The sequence below is a fragment of the Diabrotica undecimpunctata genome, chromosome 4, assembly GCF_040954645.1.
Source record: "Diabrotica undecimpunctata isolate CICGRU chromosome 4, icDiaUnde3, whole genome shotgun sequence".
Taxonomy (NCBI): Eukaryota; Metazoa; Arthropoda; class Insecta; order Coleoptera; family Chrysomelidae; genus Diabrotica; species Diabrotica undecimpunctata.
Window position 1 is genome coordinate 63,693,667 of NC_092806.1, and position 21,194 is coordinate 63,714,860.

General features: G+C 32.0%; 1 protein-coding gene across 1 annotated transcript in view; it reads right to left on the reverse strand.

Annotated features, from left to right (window-relative positions):
- The window catches only part of PsGEF (Protostome-specific GEF), a 204,819-nt gene that overhangs the window by 162,755 nt on the left and 20,870 nt on the right, over positions 1-21,194 (reverse strand). The window contains exon 4 of the mRNA XM_072529608.1: positions 15,418-15,599. Within this exon, the coding sequence (XP_072385709.1) occupies positions 15,418-15,599 (182 nt within the window). The remainder of the gene's footprint in view (positions 1-15,417; positions 15,600-21,194) is intronic.

Genomic DNA, 21,194 nt, shown 5'->3' on the forward strand with positions numbered 1-21,194 from the left:
AATAATCACAGACTCACGTTTTTTTCTGTCACTTCTAGCTTAATGTGTTAGAGAGAATTCGATCAACTATGACGCACTAAAAGAAGGGTTTGGGATGAACTATACTGCATTTTTTAAGCATACTTAAGTGTTTGAATATTTGATTTTTAGTTATACATATTTCCCACAATTTAAGTAGAATTAATTTTATGAAAAAGGCAATTTATAATTCTTCCAAACTATAAAAATAATAACGTATGTCCCTAAAGTTTTCGGAAAATTTGAGATTTAAAAGTATTATTAGTAGGAAGCATTGGACCATGTTGCCATTGGAAACCAAAGTTAGTATACATCTTAAACGATATAAACAATGTCAGTTTTGACAAATATGGTTCGTTAAGATCTGGTACAAACTTAATATTCGTCAAAGTATTTATCGTGTTGTTGGGCATGTACCAAAACCCGATATTGAAAGAATTTTTGGTGCTCAAAATATTTCTGTGTCAACGATTTACCAGACAATTAAAGAGTGCGGAAATAGTAAACCATGCTTTAATTTACCCAAAAGTAGAAGGCCAAGAGTTTTATCTCCTGCTCGAAAACAGAGATTAATTCAGAGTATGAAGAACCAATTAGGAAAGTCTTAGCGAAATGTTGGTCGAAGATATAATGTTTCAGGAATGACTGTAATTAGAATAATTTCTAGAAATAATTTAAAACGTATAAAATAAAAAAAGTCCAGTAAGAAAAAATTCCTAGATGTTTCCGTTCATTGAGACATATTCATTTTTCTGGTAAAATTCTCATTATTAATGATGAAAAGTATTTTACTTTATCCAATTCCGAAATGAAGGGCAACGACGGATTTTATACACGAAACGTACACGATGCACCGGACGAAGTTAGGTTTAAGGGAAAAGTTAATTTGCCGATAAAGTTTTGGTATGGTGAGCCATCTCAGAAGATGGTGTTTCACAGCCGTTTGTTGGGCTTATTCGCGGTGAAGCTCTCAATGCTGACAATTACGTTGACAGGTGTCTTACAAAGCTTGTTCGGTTTATAAATACTCATCATCCCAAGATTAGATTAGATTAGATTACATTAAGAGAGGTGGCCTTTCGGCCTATTCCACTGCGACCTTTTCAGATCTATTGTGGTCCTCTAGTCCTAGATAACATTCTCTAACCTGACCCTTTTTATAAAATCTAGTAGCTTTAACACTGTACCTTTCATGTAGCTATTTACCGGTGGATTTTCTTCTCCTAATGCAAAGAACCGCACATTTGCCAGACTGTCACACTGACATCAAATGTGCTTTGCTGTTTCTTCTTTGAGGTGACAGAATCTGCACAGGTCATCATGTGATAATCCAATCAGCTTCAAGTGCTTATTCAGCTTACAGTGCCCTGTTAGAAGACCTACTATGGCCTTCACTGTTTTCCTGTCTTTGCTTATTAGGTCTGCCGTAAATTTTGGCAAATGTTCTCTAATAAACTGTTTCGCCTGTCTTTGTCCTGGTGAATTCCTCCACCATTCCAAAAATTTGTGAGCTACCCACTTCCTTGTAGCCGTTCTTGTTACTGATTTTGCAACTTAGCAGAAGGGTTCCGGTCCAATGAATGGCAATGATGAGCCTTGTTTGGCCATTTTATCTGCTTTTTCATTGCCCTTATGACCCTCGTGCCCCGGTACCCAGGCTACCGTAACCTTGCTACGGTCTCCTAATTTATTTAGGGCACACACGCAATCCCATACTAGCTTAGAATTGATCTCTACAGAATTGAGTGCCTTAAGCGCTGCCTGACTATCTGTGAAGATGGCAACTGAACATAACGTTCTTTCCTGCCTTTCTATTTCTTCCACGCAGTGATGGTTTACAGTTATTTGTCTGGAAAACTGTCACATCCCTAGATAGACTTACCGAGAAATGTATCCCTTGATTTGTCCCTACATCACCCCAATGATGAAATCATATTTTGGCTCGACCTAGCATCATACCATTACGCCAGGGGAACGACAGATTGGTTAACTACTCAAAATATAAATTTTGTTCCAAAGCGCGACAACCTTCCAAATGTGGCTCAGGCAAGGCCTATAGAAGAGTTTTGGGCTGGTTTGAGTCGAATGGTGTATAATAATGGCTAAGAAGTTTAAAATAAAGATCAGGTAAGGCGAAGAATTTTGCAAAAATTTTGTGAGATCGGCTTAGAAACAGACCAAAGGCTTATTGCACATGTAAGACCAAATTTACGTGCAATCGAAGATCACGGACCTCTTTCTGTTCTATAAAAATACATTATAAACCTTAAATATGTAGACTTAATTTCCTATATTTAGTTAATAAAATAAACTTAACTTACAGTTAGAAAGTACATATTTTTTTTTCCGAAAACCTTAGGGACATGCGATTGTTAATTATTTTCTTCCAAATGGATAAGATACGACAGCTAGAGCAACTCGGTTATTAAAAAATCTACATAGCGGCCAAAGAGAGGAACTGGGTTACGTCCTTAACAGTAAATTGTTCTAAATAATTGTTATATGTAACTGTCAAATGTTGACATTGATCGAGATTCCTAAATATTAATAGTTTTTCAACAATTGGTAGAAATTGATTAATTTAAAATAGTGCTGCATATAGTTGTTAATTAGTTGAACTTGTTAAATGGATTAGACTATATCAGCATTGCTAAGAAATACGTAGGAATTTAATTCAGCAAACCTTTTCGAATCTAAATAAGTTGGTAGCCTTTGAATTTTGGTGTTACAGAAGAATCCTACTAATATCATGGATTCAAAGAATGTCAAACGTGGAAGTAACTAGAAGGATAGGAAATGAGGCGAAAATAATATTAACTATCAAAAGACGAAAACTTGAGTACTTAGGACATGTGATGAGAGGGCAAAATACGCATAATTACAACTTATTATGCAAAGCAAAATCCGAGGAAAGCAAAATGTGGGAAGACGAAGAATATCCTGGCTTAAGAACTTAAGGGAATGGTTTGAATGCAGTAGTGCAGAACTTTTTAGACCGGTAGTCAACAGAGTCCGCATAGCCATGATGATTTCCAACCTTCGATAGAAGATGGAACTTAAAGAAGAAGAAACCTTTTCGAATAGTATATTTAGAATATCTATATTATGAAGTAGAAGAGGTTAAAATTTCTTCCGAATGTTTAACAACTGTAACAATATATCAAACAATTATTCACTTAAGATTTCTAAATTTTACTTTATTTCATTTTTTTAATTATGTTATATTTTACTACTTTCAAATTGGTTTAGACACTACCATATCCGTATTTTTATAATTATCTAAAGAAAAGCAATATACACATGAAAATTTTGCATTGTTTATTAAAAATTGTGGACTTTTTCAAAAAGTACCTAATCGTAAAGGGTAAGATTCTTATATTATTGGCAGAAAATATATTTTTTTAAAGATATATGGATATATTTTAGCAGAAAAAATATTTTAACTATCCTCGTTTATTAATTAATTATTTACAATTATTAGTATACATCAAATTTATCGTGGTATAAACTTATTTTCTATTTTCTGTTACAAAACAAGTTAATTGAAAAATCGATAGGAATGTAAGAAATGAAATAATACTGTCTCGTTAATTACATCACGATTTTCTAGAAAGAAAGTTCAGAAAAGTTTTTCTCGCTTTAGTGAATCTTAAAATTATCGCTTCATTAAGAGAAAGTAATGTAAAGCTGGACATTTTAAAAACGTATGTAGGTACTATAAAATAATTACGAAAACCTGAATGAACCCTGAAAAAACTTTTATTTGTCTTAAGCTATCCATAACGTAATTTCAAATTATAACTTTTATCCAGTAATAAATTAAGTTTTAGTTTTCGTTTATGTTAATTTTAAATTTTTAAATATGCAAGTTTACACTTTTATAAAATAATGAATATTCTCTTGTGATAAATGGAGTAAATACGTAATTTTAAAGGTAATTTTTTGTTAGTAGATAATTTCCATAATTTCCTAAATGAAAGGCTAATAAAAGTAGGAAAAACCAATCGATATTGTATCGTTTTTAGACACATTACCACTGTTTCTTTAATGTCATCCATTATGTTTTTAAGGCAAATAAGATTAATAGATAATAATAAGTCATTGACAATCGTTTTTGTTATCTGCTATTAACACAGCATCATATGAAATTTTATTATTTTATTTTTATTTCTGATTAAGTCAATAATAAGTAACCTATTTGCAAAATATGAAGAGTCAACAAAAAAGTGTCATATACAGTTGAGTCCGTGGTTCTTTACCCATGGCGTCATCATTTAAAGCATACGAAATAAACCAGAAATTTACTCTTGCAACAGCAAGTGACAGAAAGTGGCTACTGCTCCGATCACGGATTAGTAATAGTGCAATATTAGTTTTGCTTTAAAATTTTGGTGCAGAATTACAGCCACATTTGAAGTAGCTTAATAAATTCTTTTAATATCATTAGTGATTAATAAATAAACAATTTATAAAAAAAATATAATTAAATATACAATATTTACAGTGTGTTGATATAATAGGTATTAGTAAAATAATTTAAAGAATGAAACATTATTTAGATCAAATATTATTGTTGCAAGATTTTGAACGTGTTTTTCGTTTTTCATATTTTATTTTCATCACCTTCAGAATCTGAACTGTTATCTCCAATGTTAATTATTACAGGTTCGATATTAATATTACACGTATTTTCTTCTCTAATTAACCACTGTTCAATTAATTTGTTAGTATGTTCTAGATATTTTGACCAGGAACATTCTGAACCACAATAAATCTTTTTCCATCATAACCAGTATTTTTCCTAGAAAAAATCCACGTTTCGTCTAAAAATACAACTTATTGTGGATATGTACTATTTCTGTTTTCCATGTATTTACATAAGAAACACGCACGTTGTGCTGGGTTATTTCAACTGAAAACTCTTCGATGATCATCTTTTTTAAATTTAAAGCCCAAATCTTTTAATATTCTACTCAAGGATGTTTTACTTGCAGAAACAATTTTTTTAGCCTGCAGCTCATTTATCAACGTTACATGTTTTTCTAAAAAGTTATTTATTTTAATATATTATTATAACATGTTAAGTCCTACTCGTAATTCTCAACAGAAAGTTGGTTTACTTACTATCCTGGTACATATTATATATTGCATTTCTAATTGCCATTTTATCGCCTTCGGGTAAATCAACAGTTTCTGACTAAAGAGGTCTGCTTTTTCTCGGAAAATATAAATTAGCATTTTTTTCTTTTCTTTTTCGTATATTGTATACTGTTTTTCTCGCCAATTTAAGTGCCGCTGCTATCCTTTAAAACAAAGTTAAAATATTGTTACAAACATGCATTCGACGTAGCCCATATAACGGTTACATCGCAAAACGACGAGACACTTCCAGATGAATCGAGCGCGGGAGAGATTGACCCGTCAAACAAACGAATTAGAGGTGGGCTACTCCAGAATATTCTAGTACATAATAACTTTTATATATAAGTAGACCTTCTATGAGTTAAGTTAGTTGATAAGATATTTTCTTGCTGTAAACTTACAAATAAATATATTTATATAAATTAGAACCGCTCGTTTTATTTAAAAATGGTGCAATATTATTTATATTTTTAATTCAAATTGAAAAAAATAATAATAAAAATAAAAAGTTCCCAATTATAAATATTTTGTTATGTAATAATAGTTACGTCCGTATATAGTTATTTTGATAACTATTGTCTAGGACGAGAAAGATTTTTGTTTTGGTTCAAAGCAGTGGCTATACCGCTCTGATGAGACCTAAAGAGGTCGAAATACGTATAAGCGGCTTGTCGCTGCCCTGTATCGAAAAAAAATCTAATACCGTCATTATGTGATGAACTGACTCCGCATTGAATAATTTTGGTTTTGACAAAAACCATTATTTTGACGACGTTTCGGCAAGGTTTCACTTGCCATTGTCAAGTCAGATAGTAACGCGTCCTGCTGATGCTTGAAGTAAATTTTAAGTTCATTAGTGACATTTTAAATGATATTAAGGGTGATGTTTAAAATTTCTTCTCTAATACGTCGTTTCAGGTCTTCGATGTTGTCTGGCCTATTTTCATAGACTTTGCTTGTTAAATAACCCCACAGCGGAACGTCTAAGAAGGTTAAATCTGACGATAAGACAACCCTTTTTTAACTACCTATCGGTATAAAAATATTTCTTGAATATAATTCCGCACATCATTCCTAAATGAGGCGGGGCACCGTGTTGCTGGAAGAGATATTACAAGACGATACATCCCAGTCGTCTTTATTAGATAGCATATCTGCAAAGGCTGGAATTAAGTCAAAACATAGAAATTCTAAGTAAGCATTCTGTATTCAAATTACCATCGAAAAATACAATAGCCGATGCCCACTATCCAATATTCAACAACCCCACCCAAAAAAATAGGATAGTTTTTTACGTTAGGATCTCTTTCGAGCAAATTTGCAATAGTTTCATAAACCTACAGTCTTCTGTTGGTGTCATCAGCCCACAGTTCTTGCTTGATATTGACTTAGGATGTATACCAATTTTCATTTTTGAGAGTTCGGAGAACCTCAGATTTTGCGAATCCAAAATTGTTATTCAAAGAGCACACCTACATTGTTACCCAAAGTTAATTGGCACACCGCATATTGTCTGCGCAATTAGTCTCCACAACCAACCAGAATTAAAATTTCTACTCTTTGTCTCTCATTTAAATGCACAACCATTTTTGTAAAATTACTCCACTGCAGATACTTTATGTCAAACAAACACAAGCTATTTTACAAATTTTGTAATCTCTTGTCGCATACATTATGTAATGTGAAAAATAAATAGCAATAAATAAACGAGAACAACAAAAACTAATTACCATAATATAATTGGCCATATTTTCCAAAGATTATCCCAGAGTATACGTTTTTATCAAATTCATTCTCAGCTGTCTCGTCTTCGTCAAAAAAATCAATTGCCCATCGCAAAAACAATGAATCTTAGCTTAGAGAAGAGGTATTGTAGACAAGATTGATGATGAAAGGAGCCAAGTGGGTATTGTGTATTTTATATATAGAAAAAAATAAGAAAAACATATTTAAGGACCAGTTATTTAAAGCAGTTGTCCATCATTTATGTCAGGGACTTAGTGCTCAAACTATAGTTTTACGTTGCTTTTAAAAGTTTGGTAACTGATTATGTTCTATATAAAATATAATTACACTGTAAAAAAGTATAGAATTAAAAGTGTTCTTTGAACTATTTGCCATAATTTAGGTTAGTCTTATCATATTAATAAATCGAGTATCTAACTTAAATGTTTTGATAAGAAGAGATCAAGACCAAAAACAAATCTACGTAGTTAGTTAAGTACCACATTTTTTAGGTTATAAGATAAGGTAAATTAAAAGTCTTTTCTTCAATTATTTATATGATACTTGAAAGAGAAAAACCGTAAAAATAGGGAATTTAGGCAAATCATTTGTTGTAGTGAAAGTAAACACCGATCGATTATAGATCCATCGCCATTCATTACCAGTTTGCTGCACCTATTTTTCTAGCATGTTCATCTACACCATCCTTCTATCTAAGTTTTGGTCTACCTCTCCATCTATTTTCCACTCTCTGTGACATAAGAATTCATTTAGGAGAATTGTTTTGCTACGATCTTGCCATATGTCCTGCTCATCTTAGTGCTTTTATTTTTATAAGAGATATCACGTCTTTACCACCAGATATCTGTTTGTAAAACATAGATGCAAGGCTGATAAATAACAATAATATTACAATATATGCAAAGAGATCTATTTAAAAAAAATACGATACATAAAGCCATAGCTTAGGCCGTTGAAGACCACACAGTAACCCTGAGAACCACCAGAGACATATGGAGATTATATTGCTGGCGTCTATATAAAGATGATCAACGCCAGTAACTTGTTCACCAAACCCATGAAGAAATCTAAGAAGAACCTAACTTACTTTAGAATGAAATAAAACTGGCGATCAGTAAACTTAAGTATAACCAAGGACCAGGTTTAAATATAATAACAGCACAAATGCTTAAAGTTAGAAAATAAACCGGAATAAAATTGCTTTACTTGGTCTGTAACAAAATATGGCATTCCAAGCAATGGCCTGATGACTGGACATGATCTACAATAGCGACAATACATAAAAAAGACAGCTTTCATAAATGCAACAACTATAGAACCATCTCCCTTATCTCACATGCCAGCAAAGTAATGCTACACATGATCACTGATAGATTGAAAACTTTCCTACAAAAAGAAATACCACAAGAGTAAACTGGATTTACCAAAGGATAGGTATTCGAGAACATCTTCTGAATACAAGACAAATAATAGAAAAATCTAGGAAATTCAATATCCCATTATACATTTGTTATCCCACAATTGGTGGATCCAACCACACAGCCTATTGGATGGAACATTAGATGGAACATTCGTGGTAACATTAGATGGAAATAGCACGGATGCGCAACAGATAAGTAGAGGAGTGAGACAGGGCTGTGTAATTTCACCATTACTATTAAATATATATTCCGAAAAGTTATTTACGCAAGCACTTGAAAACTGTACAGAAGGGATCAAGATAAATGGTGAAAATATAAATAACATCCGTTATGCTGACGATACAGTCATTATCGCTGAGAGTGAAACAGACCTGCAGACGTTACTAAACATAATTTGTGATAGTGGAGAACAGTTTGGTTTAACAATAAACATAAAGAAAAAACAAAACAAAAACCATGGTTATCAATAAGAGGGGCAAAGTCATTACAAGGATCCAGATAAAAAATAAAGATATTGAGCAAGTGGACAAAATGAAATACTTCGTAGTCTAGATTACGAAAGATCTGAATCCGAAATCAGAAATTCGCGCAAGAATAGAGCAATCAAGAGCAGTCTTTTTGAAGATGAGGAAATTTCTGAGTAACCAAAGACTCAATCTGCAAATCCGATATCGGATGGTAAAATGTTATATCCAATATATTCTTCTGTATGTTGTCGAAGCCTGGACTGTTAATGTTGACTTAATGATAAAACTGGCAGCTTTTAAATTGTGGCTTTTTAGGAGAATTTTGAAGATACCATGGGCCGATCATATTGCGAACGAAATGGTGTTACACAGAATAAAAAGAGACAGAGAACTTTTGACCATCATTAAAAGGTGAAAGACAGCATATTTGGGGCACATACTTAGAAATGATAAGTACGAGTTGTTGCAGTTGATTATGAAGGGTAAAATCGAAGGAAAAAGGGGTCTTGGTAGACGACAAATATCCTGGCTGAAAAACATTCGCGACTGGACCGGGTTAAACACACAGACGCTCTTAAGAAAAGCAGAGGATGAATTTGCATTGGTTATAGCCAACCTTTATTAGCGGAGACGGCACTAGAAAAAGAAGATCCCACAATTATTTAATATACATGGGGAGCATATTATGAGAAGAGCAGTTGAAGGATGGGAAAAGGACATCTCAATAAATGGCCGAAAAATAAACAGCCTTCGTTTTTCAGACGACACAGCCCTTCTTGCAAATAGTCAAGAAGAGTTAATTGACCTCATGGGACTGGTTGAAAACTAAAGTCAAATATTTGGTCTGCAGTTAAACATATCAAAGGCAAAGATCATGATAGTGGATAGTCTGCATAACAATCGTCCACACATAACCACGATTGATCGGTTCATTTTTATATCTGGGATCATTGATCACAAACACAGGGTCACTACAGAAAAAAATAAAACGTAGATGTGATCTAACAAAAGTCGTCGTAGAAAAGATGGCCAAAATATTGAAAAACTCAAATTTAATGAACTCTAAAAATAAGGTTGATCAACTGTTTAATATTCCCAATACTGACATACGGATGTAAGTATGGACTCGATGATAAGAGGAAAGAAGAAAGATAGATGCCACTAAAATGTTCTGTTGGGAAAGAAGTTCAGCTCCAACATCTATAAAAGTCCTTTTTCAACAATTAAAATACTTTGAATTGCTCTATACATCATAGTTTACTTTTTTTAAGTTTAATTTTATATACAAATAAACAATTGCTTTTAATACTAAAGATATTCGTATTTGTCGTACTTGTCAAGAATTATACTAATCATTCCTTGGAGCTTTAGTTTATGCCATAGTTTCTGTTCACGGTTTACAATTTTCGGTACCCTCTTATTCTGTGCGTTGCCATTCTCAGCAGTTCTAAAGTTATAAATGATGTCGGGATCATGCTCCAGAAATTAGCGAATATACGTAAGATATAACTTTAGACGTCTTTTGTTAAATATATTTAAATTTAGGCAAAGATACTAATGTATAATTTCAATTGTAGTCATCCTATTTTGATCATAAATATTGTAAGTTTAGGAAACATTTATCTTTTTTAGCATAGTAGGTTTTTTACAGATTATTTTGTAACATATAGAGTTTGAGTTCATCTATCGTATTGAAGTAGGTTCCTCGGCTGAAGCTTTTCCATGAGATTATTTACAAAATATATAAATCTTTTAACTGTAACACAAGATTGATTTAGTCTTTAGCATAAAAATATCCTTTGAAACTCATAAAAAACAAATCACTCCTAACATGAAATTTTTTTTTCAGTAGGTGTATTCCAGTGAGTACTCAATTTTCAAAAATAAGATTTGTTTTAACCTAAAAAATATTTTAAAAGCCTAATTAAAGCTAAAATCTAGTGGGTTAGTCAGCTGTTTTTAACCTCTTGAGCCTTTTACTTTCTTCTGGCAAGATCATTCGCTAGTTTGTTTGAGTGTGATTTCACTAGGATACACTAAACTTTTTAATCATTTTGAACACTTAAAACATTAAGATCCCTATGAATGTTGGGTACATATTGCTCGCTATATACTGAGAATAAATTCACTCAGGGAGAATCCAGGAAAGGATTACATATTTCGCAAAATTTAGGAAGAAAAAAACAAAGGCATAAATTGGAACAAATAAATAAGAAGGAAACTAGTATAAAGGAGAAAGAACAAAACAAATGATACAGTTAGTATTCGAAAAAAATACTTTCTTTCCATATACACCAAGTACACGGTTAACAAGCATAAAGGGGCAATCAAAGAAGAAGGAATCTAAGAAAAAGCTAATCTAATAATAAAAACCTTCACAATTATAAACATCACTACATTCACTACACAACGTTATTTTATTCTAACAGTGTAACATTTTGGTTGTTTTATTGTCTCGATTTTACCTTCAAAGTTTAAGTAAAAAGACGTCACAATCGCTTCAACGTTAATGCCAGCATTTTCATTACCTTAATAGCCTGCCTAAGTTATTATATACGCACACAATACTCAGGGGATCTGAAAACAGTTGACATGCCATTTCCCGGGTTTTGAGATCTTGTTCTTTATAGAGGAAAAGTTCTTTGAAATTATTCTTTTTATACCACTTTCTATAAAAGTGCTTTTTTACCGGTTTATTCAAATATTTGTAGATTGTGACCCTAAATTAGGAGCACATGTTGGTTTTTTAGCAGATTGGAAAATGACGTTAACACTACTTCTACGTCATTCGCGAACACGTTGCGTGGTTGTACCATTTAACATGATTTTATTAGATAAGAAAACTGATCGCGTATTTTAAAGATTTGTCAACGCTGAAATCATGTGTATCAAATCTAAAAAAATATATTTCCTTTTAAAAGAGAATAGAAAGAATAGAAAGCTTCAACTATTATTCTACGAGTCCCATTTTTTACCGCTATTCTTTATAAAAAAAAAAATGTTTTCCAAAATGATAATAGCAAGTTGAATGTAGAAGTTGAAAATATGATAGAATACAGAAAGAAAAAGTTATAGTAGTTATGGAGTAACAGGAGTTATGTGGGCTATAAAAAACATGGGTGATAGGAGTTACGGAAGTTCCAGGAGTTGCAGATGTTGTTCACACAGAAATAAAATAATAGACGTAATAATTATGACAATAATACCAAAAAAGAAATAGAAGATTAAAAAATAGATAGCTATGAAGAAATATTGTCAGATAAACTACGAATCTACTATCTGTAGAGCTAATGCTTTAATATTTTAACCTACACGTCGATTTATTTTAAAACATTTATTAAAAAATTGAACCATATCAGAAACTATGTTTCATACATTGGTGATTATTAAAAAAAAAAGATAATTTTTATATCTTATATAAATCTGTAAATGATAATTTAAGATAATTTTTTACTTAAAAAAAGTTGTCCCATATTGCTGCAGTAAAACTCAAAAATTTATAAACTCAAAAGTTTGACCTACATTTTAGATAGATCCTAATGGCTCTGTGCCACCACAATTCGCACAATCACTATGTCCAACCCGCCCCGAAAAATCGTCACGCATTATCGAAAAACTCCCGCTTAGAAGACAACCGAGTAATTTTCGCGGCACCAATTGTCTTAGGGGTAACTGTGTGGCCGAGACCTGCAAGCCGTTAGCGCTGCTTTCGTTTTTTCGCAGGTCGACGTGTACGATGGAACGGTCTTCGTTGCGCAGCGAAAACCACGTAAGTGGAAACGAGCTGGAGGATGGAATGGGATGGAAAAACCGATGGAAAACCGTGAGCTGGGAATCGATCTGTACGGTAGGCGCACGAACTGGCTTCTGCGCAACTGCAGGACGAAAACAGGACCGGTACTTTGCGATTATTAGTCGTAGCAATATTGAAAGTATGTTTCTAAATGTAGAAGTAATTGAACCGTTTAATTAAACTCATTACAAACAATTTGTTCTTATAGGTCACACAAATCATATCGTTGTTATTTCAATAATGAGAATGGATATGTAACGGCAATAATAAGTTACATATAACTATTTTTTATTTCAATTATTCTATTCAATTTATTTCAATTATTCAATTCAATTTATTTCAATTATTCAATTCAATTTATTTCAATTATTCAATTCAATTTATTTCAATTATTTATTAATGTTTATTTTCTTTTTTTTATTTTTTTAAAAATAAAAACTATTTGATACTATTTTAAAAATAATCTGTTTTTGTATTATTTATTTGAACAAATATATCACTTTATACAATAATGCTCATCATTTTTAATCTTTTTATTTGTGCCATATGTTCAATTAAATCATCCAGGCATACTTTTTATCGATTGAAATAGAACAGACACTATGGGACAGAGCTAGAAATACAGATATACGACGTAGATGCAAGGTGGAGAACATAAAGAACTGGGTAAGAAATAAAAGAGTAGAATGGAACGATCATATAAGCATAATGACAACAAATAGTAATAAAGACGGCAGGGAACGGTTCCCCAATAGGAAGAATATCAGTAAGATGACCATGAAAACAATGGAACAACTTACAGGAGGCACATTGAAAAACAGACAGAGTCATGTCTACATAAAAAGAAGAAGAATAAAAAATAGAACAAGTTTTTAGTTTGTATTGCGAGCAATTATCAGCATAATTTCTGCAACTTGTAGTACTTTCAATACGTGGCCAATATATTTCGTATCTTAATAACATCCTCCATCTCTGTTTCCTATAATAGTCTCACAAATTGTTGTATAAAAACCCAATAAACCTCACGATAAAGTTAAAAGCTTTTGATCCACAGCACTTTTTAGCTGCTGCTATAAACTGTTAAAACAACTTATTTTAAACAGAATAGGCCCACAAATTCTTGAAAATATCCCAATCGAACAAGCAGGTGTCATACTTAATCGAAGCTGCGTAGACCAAGTTCTAAGTCTAACTACAGAAGTGGGTTTCCAAAAGCAACAAAAGATGGCTGTAGTTTTTGTGGATCTGACAGCTGCTTATGACACTTCCAGGTAATTCACGGTAATGGCATAAGCAAACAGAGGAAATTAAATAATAGACTACCTCAAGGATCAGTAATAGCTCCGATGCTTTTTAACTTATATACATCGGACCTACCTGACACTGTAGTATGAACCGGTCTGGCTAAATAGTCGTCATGTAAAGATAGTGGATACGCAGCTTAATATTTCAATGAGAATAATTAGCGGCTGCATCGAGACCACTGCACTATATTGGCTTCCCATCCTCAGTCATATACCTCCGCCTGTTATACGAAGACAAAAGTCCCTGATAAATAATATTCGAAAATAAATAGTAATTTACAACTCCCAATCCATAAAGACATTCTGAGTTTAGCAGCAAACCCACTTCCATCCAGAAAACCACCAATAGTAACAGCTCAACTGCTAACAGCAGAGTATTTTAATACTATCTCCAGATGGCACACGCTGTGGACTCAAGAAGCTCCACCTAAAGTATCCAACGTTATTGACCCAGTTCAATAACTATGCCTGATGGCTTCAGCCAGTTACGAAACATATGGAAGACACTTAATCGAACTAGAACGGAACCTACATAAACGGAGAAAACCGTCTGCTTCCAGCTGCTACTCTGGTGCTTTATATCAACCCATCGAACACATAGTGGAGACATGTGAATTGAGGGCATACCGACCCAAGGGGACCCAAAAGACTTCTTCACAACTACACGTTCAAACCTTGAATGAAGATATAACCTTTCATTTGTTTATATTATCTTGTATTTTACCTTCTCTATTCGTTTTTATTTAAGCTTATGTTTGTATTTTAAATTCTGTACTTACGTTTTACAACTATTGTTGTAATTATTTTTAGTAGGAGAGGTTAACTTAACCTGTAAACTTCCGCGAGTCCCGGCGTGCTTCAACTCATTCTCTTCAAATACTTGTCTGCTTTCTGCGCCCACGAACAAAATTTTGACAGTCACTCTTGGTTTTGACAAATTGTATAGTACAAAATTTTAAACAAGAACAAGGTTCATTTAATTAAGTTAAATCTAGTCAACAAAAACTAATGCGGATTTTTTTTTAAATAAATTTCTGACCATTTATTAAAATTTTATTACCTTGTTGCCGTCCCTTTTTTCGACCATGTTTTAATTCCACAGCAAAACCATAAAACCTCTTATTACGTAGCATATACTCACTTATAATACATATTAAAATTCCGCTTCCATCCGAAATAACTTTTGTGGTTTCGCCACAACGTCATTGTGTCGTTCTCAATACTCCCCGAGCCGGCTTCCACGGTTTTAACGCCTCCTATAGGTCAAATAAGTTTGTGTAACCCACTAAGCTTTACTTTGAGGGCTTTACGGTTGCTAATTTTATTACACTTTTTATTAGTTAAGTGAAAGAAAGCGCAATTAAATATTCTAACGATGCTTTAACCTTTTTGTGGTCGATGTCGCGTAAATAATTATATTTTATGAATGGTATTTGTTGAAATAACAGATGGATATTAAATGAAATGAATAATTCCGGGTATAATCAAAAGAAAATGTTTATTTTAAACTATACAGGGTGAATTACCTTGTAATCCTGTCTCGATGCCAGACTTCTAAATGTAATTTTTTGTTGGCTTCTTCTTCTGCCATCGGAAATTTAAATGTGTGATTGAAATGCGGCCTATTTGAATCCGAGTGAACGGGAGTTCGTTGTAGTCTGCCATTTCGTTTTCTTCGAGAATCTCCTAATCGATCACTGAGGGCGACCTGAAATCAACAAAAACACGAATGACGTTGATGATTGGAAATTTTCTAGGTTTATTGTTGAGATAATTAGAACTAGATTGGGGAAAACTAATTGGAAAGTGATAATATTTTTAGATACAGCAGCAAATCATGATAAAGGAAATTTTACAACAGTTCGGCAATCGAGATTTAAAATTAAGTTTTAAAATTCTGGTAGTTTATTTTTAATATTTTCTCGAACATTTTGTATTGGCTCTAAAAAAGTGTAGTTTAAATCAACAAAAAGATTAAATAGTAGTATGGAAAGCCAAACTAGTTGAATTTCACTTTATAAAGTGTCACAGTCGTAGTCAATAAGTGTAATTCTGTTTTTTTTTTTCTGCCATAAGGAAAATTAATATTATTTCAAATATTATTTCAATTAATATTTTAAATTTAAATATATTAATATTAATATTAATTGAAAAGGCCAACGAATATCAAATCCCAATGTATATGGCATTTGTAGACTTTGAAAAAGCATTCGATAAGGTGGAATATTGGGCAGTAAAGAAGTCTTTACAAAATGGGAGAATAGACTATAGATATACGGACTTAATTTCCAATATATATGATCAAGCAACAACATCCATCAAAATAGTTGAACAAACGGAGCACATTACGATACGGCGAGGAGTCAGACAGGGTGACACTATATCACCCAAACTATTCAATCAAGCTTTGGAAGACGTTATGAAGAAATTACAATTAGAAAAACGGGGTATTAACATAAATGGCCAATACTTGAATCATTTGAGATATGCAGACGACATTGTTTTTTAAATAACAGATAAAAGGGAAGAATTGCAAAATATGATGGATGAATTAAATAGCGAATTAACAAAAATGGGTCTACAAATGAATTATAATAAAACGAAAATTATGACCAACCAACCAGAAGAATTAATAATTACAATTGCACAAACAACTATAGAACCAGTAGAAGAATATGTATATTTCCTATATTAGTAGGAGAAATAAAAAGAAGGATACGGTTGGCTTGGGTATCCTTCGGAAAACTTTCCTATATACTAAAAAATAGAAAATACCCCCAATATTTAACAGCAAGAGTCTTCAACCAATGTATACTTCCTGTTCTCACCTACGGTTCTCAAACTTGGACGTTTACAAAGGAAAACATGGAAAACATAGCAAATACCCAAAGAGCCATGAAAAGGCAAATGCTGAACATCAGGTAATCAGACAAGAAAAGAAATACTTGGATCCGCAACAAAACAAAAGTGACATATGCATTAACGCAGATAGCAAAACTTAAATGGAAGTTTGCTGGACATACCATAAGACAGAAAGATGACAGATGGAATAAGATGATTATACACTGGAGACCATATAGTTACAAACGAAAAAGAGGAAGGCCATAAATGAGATGGTCAGATGACTTGAAGAAACACGCAGGCCTGAAGTGGATACAAACTGCCTACAATAGAGAGACGTGGAAGAAGAAAGAGAAGGCCTATGTCCAAAATTGAACAGCAAGGGCTGTATATATAGATAGATAGAAGGAATGTATTGCGAAATGTAATAAGTTTTAAACATCCAGGAACATAACTTATAGCTACATCTTCACTGATGTAGACCTCTTTCTAAATAAGGGTTAAGTAGTAGATAAGATATACTGGATCCTTATCTTAATCCTTTGGTTGGAAATATTCCTGCTGATTACATATTTTAACACGAGTATATGCTTTGTTGTTTTAATATATTTCTTTTATAATATTGACTATCGTCTGCTTAACTTTCAAGTTCTTGCAAAGCTTCTCATAAATTTGACTTTTGTACGTTACCTTCCGGCTTATAAATCTATAAATTTTAAAGTATATAAAGCTAATGTGTATTTATTTTATTAAATTTCGCTTTTCTGCCATGTGTTGTGTAATAGAGATTATCAACACAAAACCTGCCAGCACTGAAACCACTTTGGTCTTAATTTATCTTTTGTGCCACATTTGAAGTTTGTTTTTCATTCTTTTACAAAAGAGTACAATAAGAGTACTTTTAACCGACTATTCTCTATAGTTCTTAGGGTCACGTATTTTTCTCTCGTGTATAAAGACGTTAAATGATATTTTCTATGAATCTCGTATTTTAAATTCATTTATACATCTATTAAATAGTCTTATTAGATGCTCTACTAACTAGTTCACCTCCATAGTTTATTATGTTCGTCATTACGCCACTTGGAGGCCTATCATTTTCATATTTACGGTTTTGATACACTCCATCTGAGGATATTTCTCAGTCAAAATAATGTTCTAATGTAATCTGCGATGATGTCTTGTACATTTCTCTAATCTCTGTCAATTGCCATATATCAAAGGTCAAATATAAATAAATGACATATTAAGAGCGTAGGCGCAAAATTTCGGACCAATGCTTTTTAAATGCAATCATTTTTTTCGAATCCTGAGAAAACTAACAAATATTTTTGAAAAATTTAAACGCAGAATGAAAGATTACATTATTACCGAGGGCCGAAAGTCCCTTAGAATAAACAAAAAGTTTTTTTGAATGAGATATCACACTTAATTTTCTCTTTTTTTTCACTCCTGTAACTTATTAAAATAAACATTATAGAAGTTTTCGGGGACTTTCAGCCCTCAGTAATAATGTATTCTTTCATTCTGCGTTTAAATTTTTCAAAAATACTTATTAGTTTTTTAAGGATTCAAAAAAATGAATCCATTTAAAAAGTATTGGCCCGAAATTTTGCGCCTACGCTCTTAAAATATGAAATTACTCTAAAAAAATATTTGCTTTTTATTTTGCTCCACCGTAGATTCTAAAATATTTTTTTTATATAATGTTCATTCCACAGTCCAATCAATCAATCTCGAACAGAGACTAGTTTCCTGAAACAAATTTCGAGTTTTTTTTATCTTATTTTTAGAAATAATAGCTTGGCTGACGCCACCGACTACTTTAGGAAATTATAGTTTCGATATCTAGATGGAAACTATTATAAAAATAAGAGATAAGGGGAAAATGAAGAATGGATTCTATTCTCGAGCGTCTTTCAACGTCGGTAAACAACGAAAACGTAGTTTAATGATTTGGAAAAAGATCTATATTTCTGTTGTTTATCTATTCTACAGCTCCTATAATTTGGAGCAAATGAATCGTTAGAATTCTTTTATGCGTTAGAGGTAGTATCATTTTTTATTAGATAGTTAATTAGAAACAAATACTTAAAATCGGAGGAAATTGTAAATGAACGCAGTAAAACAAAATATAACTAGAAACATATTGATCTTGCTTAAACAATCCCTCAGACATTGTAAATTTTAAGAGGAGTACTTTATGTATATATATGTATATATACATATATATATATGTATTTCCAGACGAGACCGAATCAGAAATGATGTAATAAAACAACGTATGGGAATAGAAGGAAATATAACTCAAGATATAGAGAAGAAACAATTAAGGTGGTATGGGCATGTTCAACGGATGCCAGCATCAAGACTCCCCAAAAAAGTAATAGAATGGCAACCGATAGGTCGACGGAAAAGAGGAAGACCCAGATTAGAATGGCAACACGGCGTAAACAAGTCCATGCGCGAAAGACATTTAACAACAAACGACTGCGAAGATAGGAAGAAATGGTGTTTAGGTATCGGACAACGTCGAAAGACGTTCTAAACCGATGTATATATATACTTTATGTATAAATATATATATATATATATATATATATATATATATATATAGATATATATATATATATATATATAGATATATATATATATATATATATATATATATATATATATATATATATATATATATATATATATATATAGTTTAAGTTTACTTCTTGGACCTTACTATATATTTTTTAGTGGATTTTCTTGAACTTAGGTTCATAAAAAATTTGTTTTGATACTAAGACATTTTTATATTTTTTTTTCGACGTTTCGGCAGGAAATCCATGCCTTTTTCAAGAAATAATATGGACTAAAAAACATTTTATCAAAGACATAATACGGTTTACAAGTAAAACTTTTGACTTACCAAGCATGTAAAAATTCGGTACTAACAAGTATACATAAACGTCACAATTAAAATAATATTAAAAGCATAGGACAGACCCACTAAGTCACTACATGCAAAATGTATTTTAAATTTAGTATGTTGTTTATTGATGTTAGTTTATCGTTTAAACAATCAGTTATTTTAACATCATAGGCGTTCTGAGATTATCTTTTTGTGTGTTTTTAAATTAAATTAAAATATATCTTGTTTAAATTTTTGACATCTTTTTTATCATTTATTGGGTTATTATTCTTTTTGATTTGTATAGACTCTAGAAGCTTCCTCTTCTTCCTGTTATGTTCACTTTTTAGGATCTTGGTTTTGTCAAAATCAAATTTATGTTTCTTTTCGTTTTCATGTTTTGTGAGGACGGTTGAGTTTTTTTTTTGTCATATTTGTGGGAACGTATTCTTGAGTTAAGTAGCTGACTGCTTTGTCCAATATATACTCCATCACAATTCGAGCAGGGAATTTCATATTAAAATAAATAAATAAATTTGATTTTAGAATTAGAATTAGCCAGACTCTTTCCTGATTGTATAAATCTTTAACTCGTGGATAGATCAATTTGGTTTCAGCAAGGCGGAGCAGCTTCTCATTATCTCTGAGGCGTTCGTGAGTTTGACTATCGAATAGTAAGCAAGATCTCCGGATTTGTCACCTCTAGATTATTTTTTATAGGGTTATTTCAAAAGCAAAATGTATGGAAATAGGCCACAGACTATCGAGAAGAGGTGAAAGACAAGAAAGAACTGAAAGACAGAATGACAGAAGAGATAAAACTAATTTCTCCAGAAACGATTAGAAAAGTGTTAGATGAATTTTTATTTAGAATGAATTTCTGTTTTCAATGTATAGCTTATTTCCAATCAAGTAGCTTCCACCAAATAAATAATCGCACAGACAATAGAATATCTATGATCAGACTCATGCAGTGGCGTTGCAATATTAAACAAATTAAATTATTTGAAATCGCACTAATTACAAAATTATTACTCACTTAAATAATAAATGGAGTTTGATTGTACACAGATTGTTCTATAGATACCAAACTTTTTATTGGTTATAATACCATTATTAATAATTAATACTCTATAAAGTTTGTTAGAAGTTAATTTCTAATTTAGTATCAGTAACCTTAAAACCGTAATTATAAAGTCATTATTAATGACTCCTTAACAACTCGTGAAGGACATACAAAAAACTGATAAGAATTATTTCCCAGAAGTTCTAGTCACTGGATTTCAAAAGAGTTCGTAATTTATTCTACTTATGCTGTCGAATCTCAACAAGAAAGGTGTTAACACGCGTATTAGAACTATTTTGTAGAATAAATATGGTTAAGTGTAGTACGAGTAAACAGATCAGATCAGATCAAAGGAATAGTTTACAATGTATTTAAATATATGCAAATACTATTTTTTGAAGATAATCGAACCAGTATTAAACAACGTGTGAGTGAAGCTACTGGAGTATCTTTACGTACAGTAGAAAGGATCAATCAACAAGCGAATATGTTAA